This window comes from Oncorhynchus clarkii, chromosome 17 (assembly GCF_045791955.1).
Source record: "Oncorhynchus clarkii lewisi isolate Uvic-CL-2024 chromosome 17, UVic_Ocla_1.0, whole genome shotgun sequence".
Lineage (NCBI taxonomy): Eukaryota > Metazoa > Chordata > Actinopteri > Salmoniformes > Salmonidae > Oncorhynchus > Oncorhynchus clarkii.
The window spans coordinates 51,765,832-51,784,297 of record NC_092163.1 but is presented as its reverse complement, the minus strand read 5'-3'; the positions used below and the strand labels follow the sequence as shown (position 1 = coordinate 51,784,297).

At 42.0% G+C, this 18,466-nt stretch overlaps 1 protein-coding gene across 1 annotated transcript; it reads left to right on the top strand.

Annotated features, from left to right (window-relative positions):
* Positions 1-1,554: 1,554 nt before the first annotated feature.
* Positions 1,555-17,846, top strand: LOC139371062 (ras-related protein rab7-like). The gene is made up of 6 exons (XM_071111108.1): positions 1,555-1,929; positions 4,448-4,510; positions 10,476-10,602; positions 15,624-15,842; positions 16,137-16,265; positions 16,419-17,846. The coding sequence occupies exons 2-6, from the start codon at positions 4,458-4,460 to the stop codon at positions 16,512-16,514; spliced, it is 624 nt and encodes a 207-aa protein (XP_070967209.1). The 5' UTR covers positions 1,555-1,929; positions 4,448-4,457; the 3' UTR covers positions 16,515-17,846.
* Positions 17,847-18,466: the final 620 nt, after the last annotated feature.

The window sequence follows — 18,466 nt, the reverse complement described above, 5'->3', positions numbered from 1 at the left end:
GGAGAGACGGAGGGGAGGGGGAGGAACATGTGACTTGAGCATGAGAGGAGAGTAAAGAAAGGGAAAGTGATTGAACTCTAGAACAAGCTCAATCACTTTCCCTTTCTTTACTCTCCTCTCATGCTCAAGTCACATGTTCCTCCCCCTTCTTCTCTTCTTTTCTCACTCTCTTCTTCTCTCTCTCTCTTTCTCTCACTCTATTCCTCTTTTGCTTTCTCTCTGACTGTCAGTGCCCACCTCTAACTCTCTCCTGTCAGTGTGTGTCTGTGTGACAAAATGTGTATATTTGTGATGGTTTTTCCTCCAAGAAGACAAATATTTTCAAACACTACCCTCTCTTGTATACCCCCACGTTTCTCACCCAATCCCTTTGGTTTATTGGCATATGTGTTTATCAACTACGTTCCTACCAGGTCATAAAGACTAGACAGACACTCAAAAGGGGAGAACAGTCAGGAATTCCTCCATAAACACTAGGGTCATCCATACTCATTAGGATGTGCCAAACTGACACACTCTAACAGAATGCCCACAGCCAAGGGGCAAAGACACTTCCAGTGGACTGGCCACCATTCCCCTTTGGCCTTTGCCCTTTCACTGTCAGACAATTGGCACACTTCAGCCACATCCACATTCCAGTACGTGTTGTCAGTCAGTAATGGCGAACAGTCCATTAGTCCTGTACCAGCGTCCCTTCTTTGAATGCACAGACAATAATGGAGGACTGAATGGCTTCAGGCAGCCCTGGATCTCAGGAAATATCAGGGTGATATCGAACACAACAGCACTTTGATGATGAAGTATAGAGCAGCTATATATTTTACACATGAGATTCATTATACAAATAATTCAGTTACAGACAGAGACAACAGAGAATAGATAGCTCCTCAACATCTGTGGTGATGAAGATAACTGATGTTCATCTCAAAATAGTAATGATGACTAATCCAGTTGTCTCAATAGGCCTACAAGAAAATCCGTAAGGGAGATTGTTTTTGGCCTGCTCAATAACGCCATCTCATCATGACCAGTTCGCAAGTAATCAGAGCCTCTGTCAGAAATGAACGAAGACTGCCCTCTAGTGGTTTACTTCCCATAATATCTGTCGTCATCAAATAAATGGAATAATCACCAGATATTAGGATATGGCCTATAGAGATAGACTACAGTTGGCAAATGTGTGGTATGTTTGGAGCCAGTCTGCTTTTGCGTAACATCAAACACGTGGTCAATGTTTTTTGGAGAATAGACAGTCATGCCAGATATGCTGTTTTTTTTGCTGTTTTTTTTTCTTCTAAAATAAAATGTTTTTTCCCTAAACTTATTTTTGGCTGTTATCTGCTTATCTCCTACTGCTCATGGTGCTGTTTAGACTGGAATGTTATATCAGATGAAATGTGGTATTGTAATTTGGAGAACTTCCAAAAATGGATTTAATTTGGATTTCATTGCGTCTGTCTTGGTCTATATTTGGTACAGTCAAAGCCAAGGTATTTGCAACCTTGCTAAAGATGCACCCCTGATGCAGTTATTAAAGTGGGCGTGGTGTATCCTGTTTGTTGCGTGAAACGTTTTAGAGCAATGACGCAATAGTTGTTTTGGAGGAAGTGAAAGAGGGGAGGAAAAAAATCAGTCTAGGAAATAACCTCTGAGAAAGAAGCCAGAGCAAAAGGTACAAGCCAACCAAATCGGAACTGAAACTATAGCTAGATATTTGTATTTAAATTACTGTGGAGAGAGTCTGAAAATACTAATCGGGAAGCTGGATATCAGAGCGATAAGCAACACAAGCAACGGCCACCAAGTCTGAACATTAACATTTTATCTGGCTAGCTTGCTAGCCTGAGACATTTATTCAAATCCAGTAAAAATAGGCTGTCCTGAGACAGCAAGTCGGAAAACAGCGTTCTGGTGTGTTGGAAGTTGAAGGTAAGTTATATGATGTAACATTAGCTAGCTATGACAGCAACGTATGAGGGTCATTATTTCTTACTAAGCGTTTGTTTACCGACGCGACAGGGGGAATGTGAGAAATGTGTGACCGTCAGTGGGGCGGCTTCTCTTGCAGACTCATTTAGCAATAGGTCGGGGACGGTCGCGGTGTACAATTCGAACCATGGCGTCGTGTCCGGCAACAACCGAGTCGCAAATGTATGATGTTCTGTACCTTACGGATAACTATATCGGACGTTGTTTTAAGAGAACGAGGGGATGGGTCAAAGAGACGGATAGATTGTGTGCGGGAGTGTGTCCGTCCTTGCATTTATGTGAATCAGGTGGTGGGTGCATTAGTGCATGTCAGACAGCAAAAAGAGCCACCCTTATTTTAGTAAAAGGAAACTGATTTACGGAGTGTGTGTGTCGCATTGTTTGTTAGATATGTTGCACTTGGTATGTCGTATGCAAATGAGGCGATTTTAAAACGAATTCCTTTTTGGCAGCTACCTGAGCTTGGGAAAATCTTTAGCCCATGTGTTCCGACTTCTAGAATATAGTGTCATGGGTTGCAGATTAGAAGGCGATGACTGGGGTTGTAACAAGAAACATGTTGGTTATTTTCAGTTGGAGTGTTGGATCTACAATAGTTCCATTACAATCTAGGCAAATATGACTGCTTCTACACAGGCAGCCAATTCTGATCGTTTTTCACTAATTGTTCCTTTGACCAATCAGATCATCTCTGAAAAATATTTGATGTGAAAAAATCTGATGTGATTGGTCAAAAGACCAATTAGTGGGAAAATAATCAGAATTGGCATCCTGAGTGAACACAGCCATACCACAGATAAAACAAGCAGCCAGCTGTTTCACCATATGTTTAAATCTGGAGCATCCAGTTAGAATTTCCACTCCTTACCATGGTGAGGAGAGGAAACCCAGTGGCCGGCAGTATAGAGCGAGATGGAACTGGGCTGACATTCTGGGGTAGGGACATCCCAAGATGTATCTGCTAGCAGATACTCATAGACTTCCAGTCATTGCACTAATGCTTTTTAGCATTGGCTCGTGAATATACCTCTAACTTCCTTCATACTGGACACCAAGTCATACAAATAGTATCCAGGAATTCATCTGACTCTGGGGAAGTACATAAAAAGGCAATCATCCTAAAGTATCCCTTTAACCTTACCACAGAGTTGAACATTCTTAGCACAGCATTTGCTTTATATTTGGGCAGAGCATCCATTGTTTGTCCTGACACCCAACACACTACCATAACTCTTCACATAACAGTATAAGGCCAGTCTGCATTTTTGTCACTTTATTGAGCTGTCAAGCTTCTATCTACTCAGCACTCACAGTAGAAGCGGTAACAGTTAGTTCACTCTTCTCTCTGACTGGTGTCGTTGCTTTGGACGATGGTGTCCAGTCTTGCTGTAGCATGCTAAGGAAAGATAGGCTAATAGCCATGTAAATAGAGCTCTCTTCTGGACCAATAATGAAGAACTGCATTTTTTCCCCCGAGCGTTTTCGGTGGATTAAATGCAGATACAAATACATTCGTAAAAGGCTAATATCAGCCGATAATATCAGTCAACTGATAAGTCGGTCAGGCTCTATTAAGCTGACTGTTGGCCTGGCTGCTACGTTGTTGTTTCCCATGATAAATACACTGAATTTGAATGGGTCACTCATGTCGTTGTTTCAGTATAGCATTGGGTAGCTTTTTTATGATGATAGGACTAGGCTGGGCTGACATGGTTCGCTCCAATGACACTGCACCAGGTGTGTGCCTTCTCTATGGCTCCATTGAGAGAGTATGCCCTCAGAAGTTGGGAGTATGGCAGTAGTATTGAAGTGTAATTGCAATGACTTATTAAAACTGCAGTCTGGGAATGGACACCCTGCAAGTGATTGGGAAAGAGTAGAGTTTTATGGTTGGGTCATTCTCTAGCCTCTGTAACAGGAAACATGATCTAGTCCTCAGACTCACTTCCTGTGTGTGTTAAGAGAGCGAATTAATGATGTCTTACTCGTGACTTGGCCAGTAGCTTAGGGAACGCATGACTGGAATGAATGGAGCTCGTGTCTGATTGGCTCATTGGAATAGCCCTGATTCTACACACAGATTGCTAAATCACACACATTATAGCATTGTCTTACACTCATTGTGCAGAGCTATGGATTTCAACCCCAACGATCAGTTTGAAACTATTGGAATATAAGATACAAATCAAGTCAATATACTTGCAATAACGACTTTTGGTTTTAGGTAGGGCAGTGGTGTCAAACAAATTTTGCCCTGGGGCACCACATTCATTCTTCATTATGGTACGTATCCCAGGAGTATCATACTGAAAATGTGCTTTTTCACTAACCTTTAGGGATTTAAAAGGAAACTCCCTCTGGGCCTACACCAATTAAAGGCTTTTAAATTGGTAGGGAGTAGTGAAGGGGAGATTATTGGGACACAACCCTGATTTTTGTGTGTGTGGTCTTTCCTCAGACACGACAGAATGACATCCAGGAAGAAAGTGCTCCTGAAAGTCATCATCCTGGGGGATTCTGGGTAAGCCACTGAGTATTGGTGTTCTCTTTCTGTTTGACCACAGTGTTTAGTCTTCTAGTTTGATCAGAGAATGCAGTTTGGGTGTGCCAGATTCATTAGAACTACAGCTTACTACAGTCTTCCTGTCCAACCAGACTGCTGTTGGTTGGTTGTCCCACACATCTACAGTGCCTTCAGAAAGTATTCACACTAGGGTTCGCCGGTATCCAGATTTTCATACCGTCATGCTGTCCTTTCATCCCGGATATAAGGTATTACTAGTTTAGTACACAAGGGGTCACCAAAAAAACGCAAAAAAAACATTGGGTGTTTTTATTACCAGAATGCTAACAAAATTAGCACAAGTAATATTGCATTTCCATGGAGGCTGTTAGCTAAAAATAAACAAATGGCAAAGACAGGCAATCCAGCTCAGTTATGCATATTTAGGTAGGAGCTACTGAATGTACTTTTTGGTGAGTTTGGCCCTTTACAAGTGAATGTGAACGAGAGAAATTGTACAAATGAACAAAGTTTTGACGCCTGCCTGTCTGAGGAAGAACAGTACTGACTCTGGAGCAGCATGTGTACAACGCTGTGTCTGTGTGCAGTCGGGAGCCGCAAGGGCAATGGGCCTGCTTGCTCTGCTTGGAGGAGAATACAGGCCTAGAATGTAGAGGAGAAAAAATGAAAGGAAATCAAGATGGTGGCAGCTGTACAAATAACTCATCCAAATGGCTTTAACTTGTCAAACACAACACGGTGCCCAGTCACCTTATTAATTCAGTCACTTACTTGGATAACTAGCAAGTTAAAATTAGGGGTCGCTTTAAATGCAGAATCTTGCTGCATTCTATAAGCGCAGATGTAAAATGCTTCTTAATGTTATTTCTTCTCGGCATCAGACAAATTTTGCGCTCTGACTGATGTTTAGCTACTTTTCTCAGGTACAGTATAGTTGCATGTGCCTGATCACTCTGTTGAAGCAAAAAAACACTGACTTTCAATATAAAATTAGACTCCTGTCGATACACAGCTGGACTCACCTGCTCCTCCCGCTTTCTCCTGTTGTGCTATTTCCAACTGTTCTGGGAAACTATGGTAAGCTTCATAATGTGACCGGGGAAATGAAGAACGTAATCTGCTTTATCTCCTAACGGATTGCACAAGTTGACTGCAGATATTTACTTAAATAGCTACAAATATTAAAATGTATTGAAAAAGGTCAAATACATAGTTACAATGGTATTGACAATGGTATTTCCAAATGCCCTGGTATACCGCCCAAGCCTAATTCACACCCCTTAACTTTTTCCACATTTTGTTGCGTTACAAAGTGAGATTAAAATGGATTGAATTGTTATTTGTTTTGTCAACGATCTACACAAAAAGCATTTTTCTTCCTCTATCTTCATTAAATAAGTATTCAACCCCCTGAGTGTTAGAATCACCTTTGGCAGCGATAACAGCTGTGAGTCTTTCTGGGTAAGTCCCTAAGAGCTGTCCACGCCTGGATTGTGCAGCATTTGCCCATTTATTCTTATCAAGATTGTTGTTGATCATTGCTAGACAAGCATTTTCAGGTCTTGCCATGGATTTTCAAGCAGATTTAAGTCATAACTGAAACTCGACCAATTAGGAACAATCACTGTCTTCTTGGTAAGCAACTCCAGTGTAGCTGTGGCCTTGTGTTTTTAGGCTATTGTCCTGCTGAAAGGTGAATTTGTCTCCCAGTGTCTGTTGGAAAGCAGACAACCAGGTTTTTATCAAGGATTTTGCCTGTGCTTAGCTCCATCCTGTTTTATTTTTCGATCCTGAACTCACCAGTCCTTAATGATTACAAGCATACCCATAACATGATGCAGCCACCACTATGCTTGAAAATATAGACAGTGGTACTTGGTAATGTGTTGTATTAGATTTGCCCCAAATGTATCACTTTGTATTCAGGACATATGGTTAATTGCTTTGCCACATTTTTTTACAGTATTACTTTAGTGCCTTGTTGCAAACAGGATGCCTGTTTTGGAATATCTGTACAGGCAACCTTCTTTTCACTCTGCCAATTAGGTTAGTATTGTGGAGTAACTACAACATGGTTCATCCATCCTCAGTTTTCTCCTATCACAGTCATTAAACTCTGTAACTGTTTTAAAGTCACTATCGTCCTCATGGTGAAATCCCTGAGCGGTTTCCTTCCTCTCCAGCAACTGCGTTAGGAAGGACGCCTGTATCTTTGTAGTGACTGGGTGTATTTAAAAAAAAATATATATATATATATATTTATTTATTTCACCTTTATTTAACCAGGTAGGCAAGTTGAGAACAAGTTCTCATTTACAATTGTGACCTGGCCAAGATAAAGCAAAGCAGTTTGACACATACAACAACAGAGTTACACATGGAGTAAAACAAACACAGTCAATAATACAGTAGAAAAATAAGTCTATATACAATGTGAGCAGGTGAGGTGAGATAAGGGAGGTAAAGGCAAAAAAAAGGCCATGGTGGCGACGTAAATACAATATAGCAAGTAAAACACTGGAATGGTTGATTTGCAGTGGAAGAATGTGCAAAGTAGAGATATAAATAATGGGGTGCAAAGGAGCTAAATAAATAAATACAGTAGGGAAAGAGGTAGTTGTTTGGGCTAATTTATAGATGGGCTATGTACAGGTGCAGTAATCTGTGAGCTGCTCTGACAGCTGGTGCTTAACTTCTTGATTCTACTTGAGACGCATATGTCTCAAGTAGGCACCTGGAAATGCAAATGCGCTACGCTAAATGCTAAATGTACTCGTTAAAACTCAAACCTTGATCAAAATTCACAAGCAGGGTATTGAATTAAAGCTACACTCGTTGTGAACCTAGCCAACAAGTCAGATTTTTAAAATGCTTTTCGGCGAAAGCATGAGAAGCTATTATCTGATAGCATGCACCACCTCAAAATGCCTGAATGCGACGTAAACAAAGACTCTGCTTATCCGACGCAGCACAAAACGCAGAAATAAAATATAAAACATTTATTACCTTTGACGAGCTTCTTTCTTGGCACTCCTATATGCCCCATAAACATCACTATTGGGTCTTTTTTTCGTTTAAATCGGTCCATATATACCCAAAATAGCTTTCTATGGAAGCTGTGTCATTCAGAAAAAAACATCGTTTTTAAACGCTGCGTCATTTTTTTAAATGAAAAAAGTCGACGATAAACTTTCACAAAACACTTCGAAATCCTTTTGTAATCCAACTTTAGGTATTAGTAAACGTTTATAATCTATCAAAATGATTACAGGGCGATGTATATTCAATAGCTCCTCGTCTGCAAATCAATGGCTGCCAATGTCCACATTTACAGCGTCCTGGTGGAGACTGGAAGAAACGGAAGCCAGATAGTTGGATTTTCCAACAAAAAATTGAATTGAAAATGACGACAATGGTGACATCGTGTGGAATTTGTATGAATTGCATGCAGGTCGATATTAAATTTTGTCCTCTTTTAACAACCCATGAAAGTGACTTATGGAAATTATTTTTAGCTTTCAGAGAGCAGTTTTTCTTGCGTTTTTCAATGAAACACACGATCTGTTATAGTCACAGCCGTGATTTAACCAGTTTTAGAAACTTCAGAGTGTTTTCTATCCACACATACTAATCATATGCATATACTATATTCCTGGCATGAGTAGCAGGACGCTGAAAAGTTGCGCGATTTTTAACAGAATGTTCGAAAAAGGAGGGGGTAGAAGTAAGAGGTTCTTGTGAGGGAGATAAGTGTTTCCAGTTTCAGATGTTTGTAGTTCGTTCCAGTCATTGGCAGCAGAAAGGTGGCCAAAGGAAGAATTGGTTTTGGGGGTGACCAGAGAGATATACCTGTTGGAGCGCGTGCTACAGGTGGGAGCTGCTATGGTGACCAGCGAGCTGAGATAAGGGGGGACTTTACCTAGCAGGGTCTTGTAGATGACCTGGAGCCAGTGGGTTTGGCGACGAGTATGAAGCGAGGGCCAGCCAACTAGAGCGTACAGGTCGCAGTGGTGGGTAGTATATGGGGCTTTGGTGACAAAACGGATGGCACTGTGATAGACTGCATCCAATTTATTGAGTAGGGTATTGGAGGCTATTTTGTAAATGACATCGCCGAAGTCGAGGATTGGTAGGATGGTCAGTTTTACAAGGGTATGTTTGGCAGCATGAGTGAAGGATGCTTTGTTGTGAAATAGGAAGCCAATTCTAGATTTAACTTTGGATTGGAGATGTTTGATGTGAGTCTGGAAGGAGAGTTTAGTCTAACCAGACACCTAGGTATTTGTAGTTGTCCACGTATTCTAAGTCGGAGCCTTCCAGAGTAGTGATGTTGGACAGGCGGACAGGTGCACGCAGCGATTGGTTGAAGAGCATGCATTTAGTTTTACTTGTATTCAAGAGCAATTGGAGGCCACGGAAGGAGAGTTGTATGGCATTGAAGCTCGCCTGGAGGGTTGTTAACAGTGTCCAAAGAAGGGCCAGAAGTATACAGAATGGTGTCGTCTGCATCGAGGTGGATCATCGACTCACCAGCAGCAAGAGCGACATCATTGATGTATACAGAGAAGAGAGTCGGTCCAAGAATTGAACCCTGTGGCCCCCCCCCATAGAGACTGCCAGAGGCCCGGACAACAGACCCTCCGATTTGACACACTGAACTCTATCTGAGAAGTAGTTGGTGAACCAGACGAGGCAGTCATTTGAGAAACCAAGGCTGTCGAGTCTGCAGATGAGGATGTGGTGATTGACAGAGTCGAAAGCCTTGGCCAGGTCAATGAATACGGCTGCACAGTATTGTTTCTTATCGATGGCGGTTAAGATATTGTTTAGGACCTTGAGCGTGGCTGAGGTGCACCCATGACCAGCTCTGAAACCAGATTGCATAGCGGAGAAGGTATGGTGGGATTCGAAATGGTCGGTAATCTGTTTGTGACTTGGCTTTTCGAAGACATTTAGAAAGGCAGGGTAGGATAGATATAGGTCTGTAGCAGTTTGGGTCAAGAGTGTCCCCCCCCTTTGAAAAGGGGGATGACCGCAGCTGCTTTCCAATCTTTGGGAATCTCAGATGACACGAAAGAGAGGTTGAACAGGCTAGTAATAGGGATTGATACACCATCCAAATTGTTATTAATAACTCCACCATGCTCAAAGAGATATTCAGTGTCTGCTTATATTTTTTTAATCTACCAATAGGTGCCCTTCTTTGCAAGGCATTGGAAAACCTCTCTGGTCTTTGTGGTTGAATCTGTATTTGAAATTCACTGCCTGGCTGAAGGACCTTACAATTATCTGCATGTCTGTCTGAGGTACAGAGATGAGGTCGTCAGAATGCAACTTATTATGTGCCTTTTTTTATTATGTGCCACAATTTTACTCCTGAACGTATTTAGGCTTGCCATAACAAAGGGGTTGAGTACTTATTGACTCAAGACATTTCAGCTTTGCATTTTTTATTAGTTTGTAAACATTTCTAAAAACATAATTCCACTTTGACATGATGGGGTATTGTGTATAGGCCAGTGACTTAAAAAAGTGTCATTTTTCAATTCAGGCTGTAATGCAACAAAATGTGGAAAAAGTTAAGGGGTGTGAATACTTTCTAAAGGCACTGTATGTATCCATTTGATTTATGACTTTTCTATTTCACTTTTCCTCCCCCTCTCTCTTTCACACTGTAATCTGATGCTGCTGTATTCTCATTGTGCCACTGCATGCTCAGCACTGCAGAGGAGAACTCTGGACAGTGTGTGGGGCACCTCTGATGGGGTTTTAATGGTGTCTGGTGTCTCTCTCTGTTCCTTATTGATTTTGTCTCGAGGCATCAGTCATGGTTTCTCTTTCACCATTAGGACTGAATAGATAGATGGAATAATGCAGTCATGTTGAACAACAGCTATTAATCTATCTTTAACACCTCTCTCCCCTGATTGTCCCCCCCCTTCATCTCTATCTCCCTCTCAAGAGTTGGGAAGACCTCCCTGATGAACCAGTATGTGAATAGGAAGTTCAGTAACCAGTACAAAGCTACAATAGGAGCTGACTTTCTGACCAAGGAGGTGATGGTGGACGATCGGCTCGTCACAATGCAGGTACAGAAACATGGCCACAGCACCACTATCATAGCGACAATATCTATTAATAACGTCACCATATAAACCGCACAGCCTGGCTGACACCATATTAACAGTATAACATAGGAGCACAACAGACATTTTCAGGCCGAGAAGACACATCAGAAGTGCCAGACAGGCACACAGATTAATTGACAATATTATAAGGACAGGAGAAGTCTTGGCCTGGATTTCCAGTATGGTGACCGTGAGGTAAGGTGATCTGTTTGGCATTCCCTTTCTTTACTAAAATACCCTTTTAAATACTGGGAAAATGCGTGGTGGAGGCCGAAACCGGGTTAACCATGGAGAAAATTGCATGAGAAAAGCTCCAGAGAACCAGGTGTGAACAAAAATACATAATTACGGGGCTTACTGAAATTGACTTCAGTTGCCGTTCAAATGTTAATTTTGTAAATTTCCCCGAAAGCTGTTACCAACATGTTTCAAGCAGACCACCATAGTCCCTGTGCCCAAGAACATAAAGGCAACTTGCCTAAATGACTACAGACCCGTAGCACTCACGTCCGTAGCCATGAAGTGCTTTGAAAGGTTGGTCATGGCTCACATCAACACCATTATCTCAGAAACCCTAGACCCACTCCAATATGCATACCACCCAAACAGATCCACAGATGATGCAATCTCTATTGCGCTCCACACTGCCCTTTCCCACCTGGACAAAAGGAACATTTATGTGAATGCTATTAATTGACTACAGCTCAGCGTTCAACACCATAGTACCCTCAAAGCTCATCACTAAGCCAAGGATCCTGGGACTAGACACCTCCCTCTGCAACTGGATCCTGGACTTCCTGACGGGCTGCCCCCAGGTGGTGAGGGTAAGTAGCAACACATCTGCCACGCTGATCCTCAACACTGGAGCTCCCCAGGAGTGCGTGCTCAGTCCCCTCCTGTACTCCCTGTTCACCCATGACTGCATGGCCAGGCATGACTCCAACACCATCATTAAGTTTGCAGACGACACAATAGTGGTAGGCCTGATAACAAGGAGACAGCCTATAGGGAGGAGGTCAGAGACCTTGCTGGGTGGTGCCATAATAACAACCTATCCCTCAACGTAACCAAGACTAAGGAGATAATTGTGGACTGCAGGAAAAGGAGGACGAGCACGCCCCCATTCTCATCGACGGTGTCCACATCAACAAAATAGAATGGTCCAAACACACCAAGACAGTTGTGAAGAGGGCACGACAAAGCCTATTCCCCCTTAGGAAACTAAAAAGATTTTGCATGGGTCCTGAGATCCTCAAAAGGTTATACAGCTGCAACATCGAAAGCATCCTGACTGGTTGCATCGCTGCCTGGTACGGCAATTGCTCGGCCTCTGACTGCAAGGCACTACAGAGGGTAGTGCGTACGGCCCAATACATCACTGGGGCCAAGCTGCCTGCCATCCAGGACCTCTACACCAGGCGGTGTCAGAGGAAGGCCCTAAAAGTGGTCATAGACCCCAGCCACCCCAGTCATAGACTGTTCTCTCTACTACCGCATGGCAAGCGGTACTGGAGTGCCAAGTCTAGGACAAAAAGGCTTCTCAAAAGTTTTTACCCCCAAGCCATAAGACTCCTGAAATGGCTACCTGGACTATTTGCATTGTGTGCCCCCCAACCCTTCTTTTTACGCTGCTGCTCCTCTCTGTTTATCATATGCATAGTCACTTTAACCATATCTACATACTACCTCAATCAGCCTGACTAACCGGTGTCTGTATGTAACCTCACTACTTTTATAGCCTCGCTACTGTATATATCCTGTCTTTTTACTGTTGTTTTATTTCTTTACTTACCTATTGTTCACCTAATACCTTTTTTGCACTATTGGTTAAAGCCTGTAAGTAAGCGTTTCACTAAGGTCTACTACACCTGTTGTATTTGGTGCACGTGACAAACATTTGATTTGAACCAGAATGGAAGAATTCCTGAAAGTTAATACCACAAATACTGGGCCAGGAGAACTTCACACAGGCTCCCACAATCAGACGAGCACATGGAACAAGCGGCCTGAGAGGGAACACAAGCAGCTTAACCAAGGGGTATCATCGCAAAGTTCCTTAACTATAGGGACAAAGAAATGAAGGCATGATAATGGAGAAATTGATATTTGAATTGAAAAATGTTATTAAAGTGGGCACATGTTGTCATTATGTGTCTTTTTATAAAAGAGGGAGAAAAACAAGCAGCTATGTGCGTGCGCAAAGCCCACAATTATGCACCTTTTTTGATTAATATTTTGAGCTCTTTGTTGGACAATTATATCGAAATGTATTCATTAACTGAATCCTAAAGTGGAATGTACAAGAAATGTAGCCAGGTCAACTGAACATGTAGCCGGTAAATTCTGAAAATCAGGTGAATAAATGGACGCACGCGCTTTAGTTCGGGCACTGATGTTGCTTTAATATTACAAGTCATGATACCACCCTGCTCTTAGTGATCCGCCTGTTCTGTCCCCCGGTGGGTCAAAACAAGTGCTCCCCACATGTGGTTATTTTCAGTACAACGGAACTGTCGACTACTCCAGTGGGTATGGGCCTGTATCTGTGTTGTATTTATTTAGTTGGAGAATAATTTGGAAAGTTGGGGGAAAAAATGGCTTAATATACTGTAATGGTGCCTAAATAGTCAAATTCATTTTATTTTCAATTATCACAGTGATGGCAAGTGCTTTTTATGTTTTCCTCTTGTTCTAGGCCCTGGGAGGAATAACCTATTCCTTTCACTTGGCTTTTAGAAGTGTCTCATGTATCTCAGAAGGCAGAACCAGCCAGGATTCCTTAATAATAATCACTATATTTACTTAAAAAACACTAATTATACTAGTTGACTAGCATGGACATAGTATTTACACTCTCCAGCTGTTGAGAATGGGTATGGAAGCTGAACACGCAGCAACCCAGACCAGTTGTCGGAGATTACACATACTGATTTATGAATTTGATTAAAAAATATATATCTGCATGAGATTATATGTTTCCCACTTAACACATTTTTAAATTAATATATACATTTCTCCGTTATGTGGCCAGTTTATTAGATACGCCCATCTAGTATCAGGTCGGACCCCCTTTGCATCCAGAACAGCCTGAATTCTTTGGGGTGTGGAAACGTTGCTCAGTTGGTATCAAGGGACTTAACGTGTGCCAGGAAAACATTCCCCACACCTTTACTCCACCACCAGCATGTACTGTTGACACCAGGCAGGATGGGGCCATGGACTCATGGCCAAATCCTGACTCTGCCATCAGCATGACAAAACAGGAACCGGGATTAGTCGGACCAAGCAACGTTTTCTCACTCCTCAATTGTCTATTGTTGGTGATCGCATGCCCACTGGAGCTGCTTCTACTTGTTTTTAGTTGATATGTGTGGTCATCTGCTGCAATAGCCCATCCGTGACAAGGACCGGCGAGTTGTGTGTTCCAAGATGCCTTTCGGCACACCTGTTGTTCTGCGCTGTTATTTGCCTGTTTGTGGCACGCCTGTTGGCTTGCACGATTCTTGACGTTCTCCTTCAACTCCTTGTCAACTAACTGTTTTGGCCCACAGGACTGCCACTGACTGGATATTTTTTGTTTGTCGCACCATTCTTGGTAAACCCTAGACACTGTCGTGCGTGAAAAGCCCAGGAGGCCGGACGTTTGAGATACTGGAACCGGCGATCATACTATGCTCAAAGTCGCTTAGGTCACTCATTTTGCCCATGCTAATGTTCAATCGAACAGTAACTCAATGCCTGTTTGCCTGCTTTATATGGCAAGCTACGGCCACATGACTCACTGTCTGTAGGAGTGAACCATTTTCGTGAACTGGGTGGTGTACCTAATGAACTGGTCGCTGGAGTCTATATTGGACTTACCAATGGAATCATAAGTTGTATTATTATGAATTTTGTTCTTAACGCGCCTTCCTTAAAGTTGGACATTTGTGGTTGACTAGAACGCATTTAAGTCTGGCCAAGACTGTACATATACTTTTTGTATTGCATGGAGACATAGTCACTGACCATTTAACTTGCATTAAAGGGAATGACTACAATGGATGCACCAATAAGGTTGCTCTCTCACCTGTGCAACTGGACAGATTCATGCAGGAAGCATCAAAGGGGAGGAAGTGAAAAAGGAACATGAGGGATTTGTTTTATTTTTCATGTCTTGAATACATGTCCACTAAGAAGCCTGAGGATTGATAAGTGCTATTTTCATTGTAGCTGTTTTCTAGTGTTTCAACACAATGTATGGAGTCAATATGTAAAGACCCATCTCAATATAATGTGTTGTGGATAATACTTAAGATATGAATGCATTAACATGTGTGTCATGGAATTGTGCAACCAGCCAAAATAATGAAGGAATTTTCTTTATTTGAAAAAGAATGCCAACATTTATTTTCTTTTTTTTTGCAAGAAACTCCCCTTTCAGCAATCGAAAGTCAAAGGTCTGGGTGAGCTTGGGATGGCTTGACATTCTCCTCCACCTATTCCTCAAGATCCAGAGGAGTATCAAGTCTAATTGATAAAGTTCCATTTAAGTCTACAGAAATGGCTAAAGGCCCAAATGGGTGTTTTTATAACAGGGAACAGGAAAACTGGCACAAGAAAAAGTAACTTTACTGAATTGCTATTGCCCAAATGAAGACGACCCAAAGTTCATTAACGACAATATTGTAATAGTTTTTAAGGACGTCTGACATTCGGTCTGTGATTTACATACTGAGGAAAGGCAAACAACTTGTCACGCCAATGGGTGATCGGTGTGATTTGATCAAAAGTTGATTTCTAAAGTACTCTTTTGGTAGCACTGATACTAACTTCATGAAGTGGCAACCAAACATGGCTGATTACATGACACAGTGAGTGGGATTAGTTTAAGATCTTAGTTCAGAAAATATGTTGCCCAACAATTGTTAATCCTCTTGCCTTCTGTCACTGTTTCCCTCCCTCTTCCTTTCGTCGCTCCCTCCACCTGTCCTCATGGTCAGATCTGGGACACGGCAGGGCAAGAGAGGTTCCAGTCTCTGGGTGTGGCGTTCTACCGTGGGGCAGACTGTTGTGTGCTGGTGTTTGATGTAACTGCCCCCAACACCTTCAAGACTCTAGACAGCTGGAGGGACGAGTTCCTGATCCAGGCCAGTCCCAGAGACCCCGAGAACTTTCCCTTTGTGGTGCTAGGCAACAAGATCGACCTGGAGAACAGACAGGTGGGTGACAGATTGTTATAGGTGTTAAAACATCTCAAGTTACAGGACCTCATGCAACTGGTGCTAATGTCATCTCCACTGGTGTTTTTAATACATATGAGTAATAATTTCTTAGTTGCAGGGTATTATCTAATGTATGTGTTTCAAAGTATTAATGATGCCACTTTTTCAATCATTGAATTGGAATTTCAGTTTTCTTCCTGAATTGACTGCCCTCAATTGGAATTGAGCCCAACCCTGGTCTCCTCATTGATCTCATCTGATGTTTGTGAATGTCTTTCCACCCACACCCAGGTGACGACCAAGCGGGCTCAGGCATGGTGTCAGAGTAAGAACAACATCCCCTACTTTGAGACCAGTGCCAAGGAGGCCATCAACGTAGAGCAGGCCTTCCAGACCATTGCACGCAACGCCCTCAAACAGGTGGGTGTCCAGGAGAGGGAATGGGTGTTTTGGGTTTTTGGTGTTTACCTTTTTTGGGGGGTTGGGAACTTAAGTAGAAGAGCAAAACTTAGATTCCGGTTTCTCCATCTTCTCATCCTCATTCCCTCTTTTTTTTTCTCTTCTTCTTATTAGGAAACTGAGGTGGAGCTGTATAATGAATTCCCGGAGCCCATCAAGCTAGACAGGAATGACAGAGCAAAGACTTCAGCAGAGGCCTGCACCTGCTGAGGGGGATAATGGACTATCTTCTGTCTGGCTTTCTGGAAAACCCTTCTCTCTCCTCACCTGCTCCCCTTTAGGGAAAGGACTGCATCTCTGGTCTCTGCACCCATGTCACATCCCCCTCCCACCATAATCACACTAAGTTCCCAGTTACACACACAATGAGTATATTGCTCCTCACATGCACCCCTAACACACATTCCAATGATCAAAGATCACGAGAGAAGAATTTGTAGATCCCTGCCTGCCTGTTCCTGAATCCATATCATGAGTGAACCCACAACTTGGCCCACCCACCCTGTCTAACTGTGTCCCCTCTTGGCCTCTCAAATTGGGGGGACCAGATGGAGCCATGTCCTAAGAATGCAGTAGGGAACTCTAGAAGTGATGGCTGATGCTTTTTTACATGATTATGATATCTTTGTGTCATTGTCCTGATACTTCTTATCCTGTATTTTCTGTTTATCAGGAATTAGTTTTGACTTGAAGTTCTATATTGCCTACCTAGCTCTTGTCAAATAATCAGCTGAATTAGAAGTTATTTTTGTTCTTATTGGCTGTCTAAGTTTAAGCCATCAGAAGCTTATACTTGTTTTGCACTTTGTTGTTTTACTGTTTTTTGGGGGGGGTGGATTTAAACGTTGAACTCTGATTTGGGCAGTGTCGGCTAGACCAACAACAAGCCACAAACAACAATACTACTCCCACCATACTTCTCTACTACCCCTAGGAAGCCTGTTGATGCTATAAAAATACAAACAGAAGGCTAACTACGCCCTTTGTAGGGACTGGAGTGCATTGGTTGGTTTAGTAGCCTCATGTTGCAGGGGAAATATTTATAAGTAGGCAATGACGAGAGAAGCTGATCACACAAACATAATGAAAGACAAGAACTTTCTCTATAAGATAATAATACTATTTGCTACTTAATACTACTAGAACTACTGCTACTATGTGCTGTATGTCCTTTGTCAGCCATCTTGTTTCAAAACCAGAATTACAGCTCTGTCCCTATTTACATCTGTCTACTTATGTCTGTATTCCCTGTCTGTTTTTCTGTCTGCTGGTAGCTCAGTATGGCAAGAGTGCTTAATATTACTTTAATTGATTGTGTGCAACTATTGTGTGTAGATATAATAGGGACAGTCTTTAAAAAAAATAAAAAAAAGTTGAGATGAAACATAATTGGATGAGCTTCCTATCAATTAAAGAAACAGTCCAAGGATTTGCCCTCTTAACAAAATAATCAGTGTTATGCCAATGAATTTGTTGAAAGTAAGTCTTGGGATTTCAAAAGTAATAATAAAAATGTTGAATATAAACATTGTTTATGGTTGATTTATTTCCATGTGTTTTAAAACTGTTGGTGAGTGGTTGCATGCGAAGGTTGATGGGATAGAATGACATGGCGTTTATATAGGGAGCATGTTTTATTTGATTAACTTGTGAAGACTGCTTAGCAATCTCCACTTTTATTCAAATGGGAAGTAAAATAGGTGAGACAGAGCTTGTTTTATAGTTATTTTAAAATCCCCAGTCATCCCTACCGTATCTTATAGGCTCATAGTTATTTAATGAATACTTTCTCCCTAATGCTACTCTACATGTTGTATGATTGGAACCACGTTTTAAAATTATTTTTCCTAATTATGTGCATTAACTGGATTTGTTAGGAATGCCGATACATTATAATCAGGGTCAATTAACCTCTACAGGATCGGTGTCCCCCCTCCCCCGAGGGACAGTTGAGCTAACGTAGGCTAATGTGATTAGCATGAGGTTGTAACAAGAACATTTCCCAGGACATAGACATATCTGATATGGGCAGAAAGCTTACCTTGTTAATCTAACTCTGCTGTCCAATTCACAGTAGCTATTACAGTGGAAGAATTCCATGTGACTGAGGGTGCACAATTATGAACAAATGTATTAATAAACCAATTAGGCACATTTGGGCA

Excerpts from the sequence above, each read along its gene's own strand:
- LOC139371062 (XM_071111108.1), top strand. The coding sequence starts at position 4,458 with ATGACATCCAGGAAGAAAGTGCTCCTGAAAGTCATCATCCTGGGGGAT. Across the intron at positions 15,843-16,136 it reads TCGACCTGGAGAACAGACAG|GTGACGACCAAGCGGGCTCA; the intron begins GTGGGTGACAGA and ends ACCCACACCCAG. Across the intron at positions 16,266-16,418 it reads CACGCAACGCCCTCAAACAG|GAAACTGAGGTGGAGCTGTA; the intron begins GTGGGTGTCCAG and ends TCTTCTTATTAG.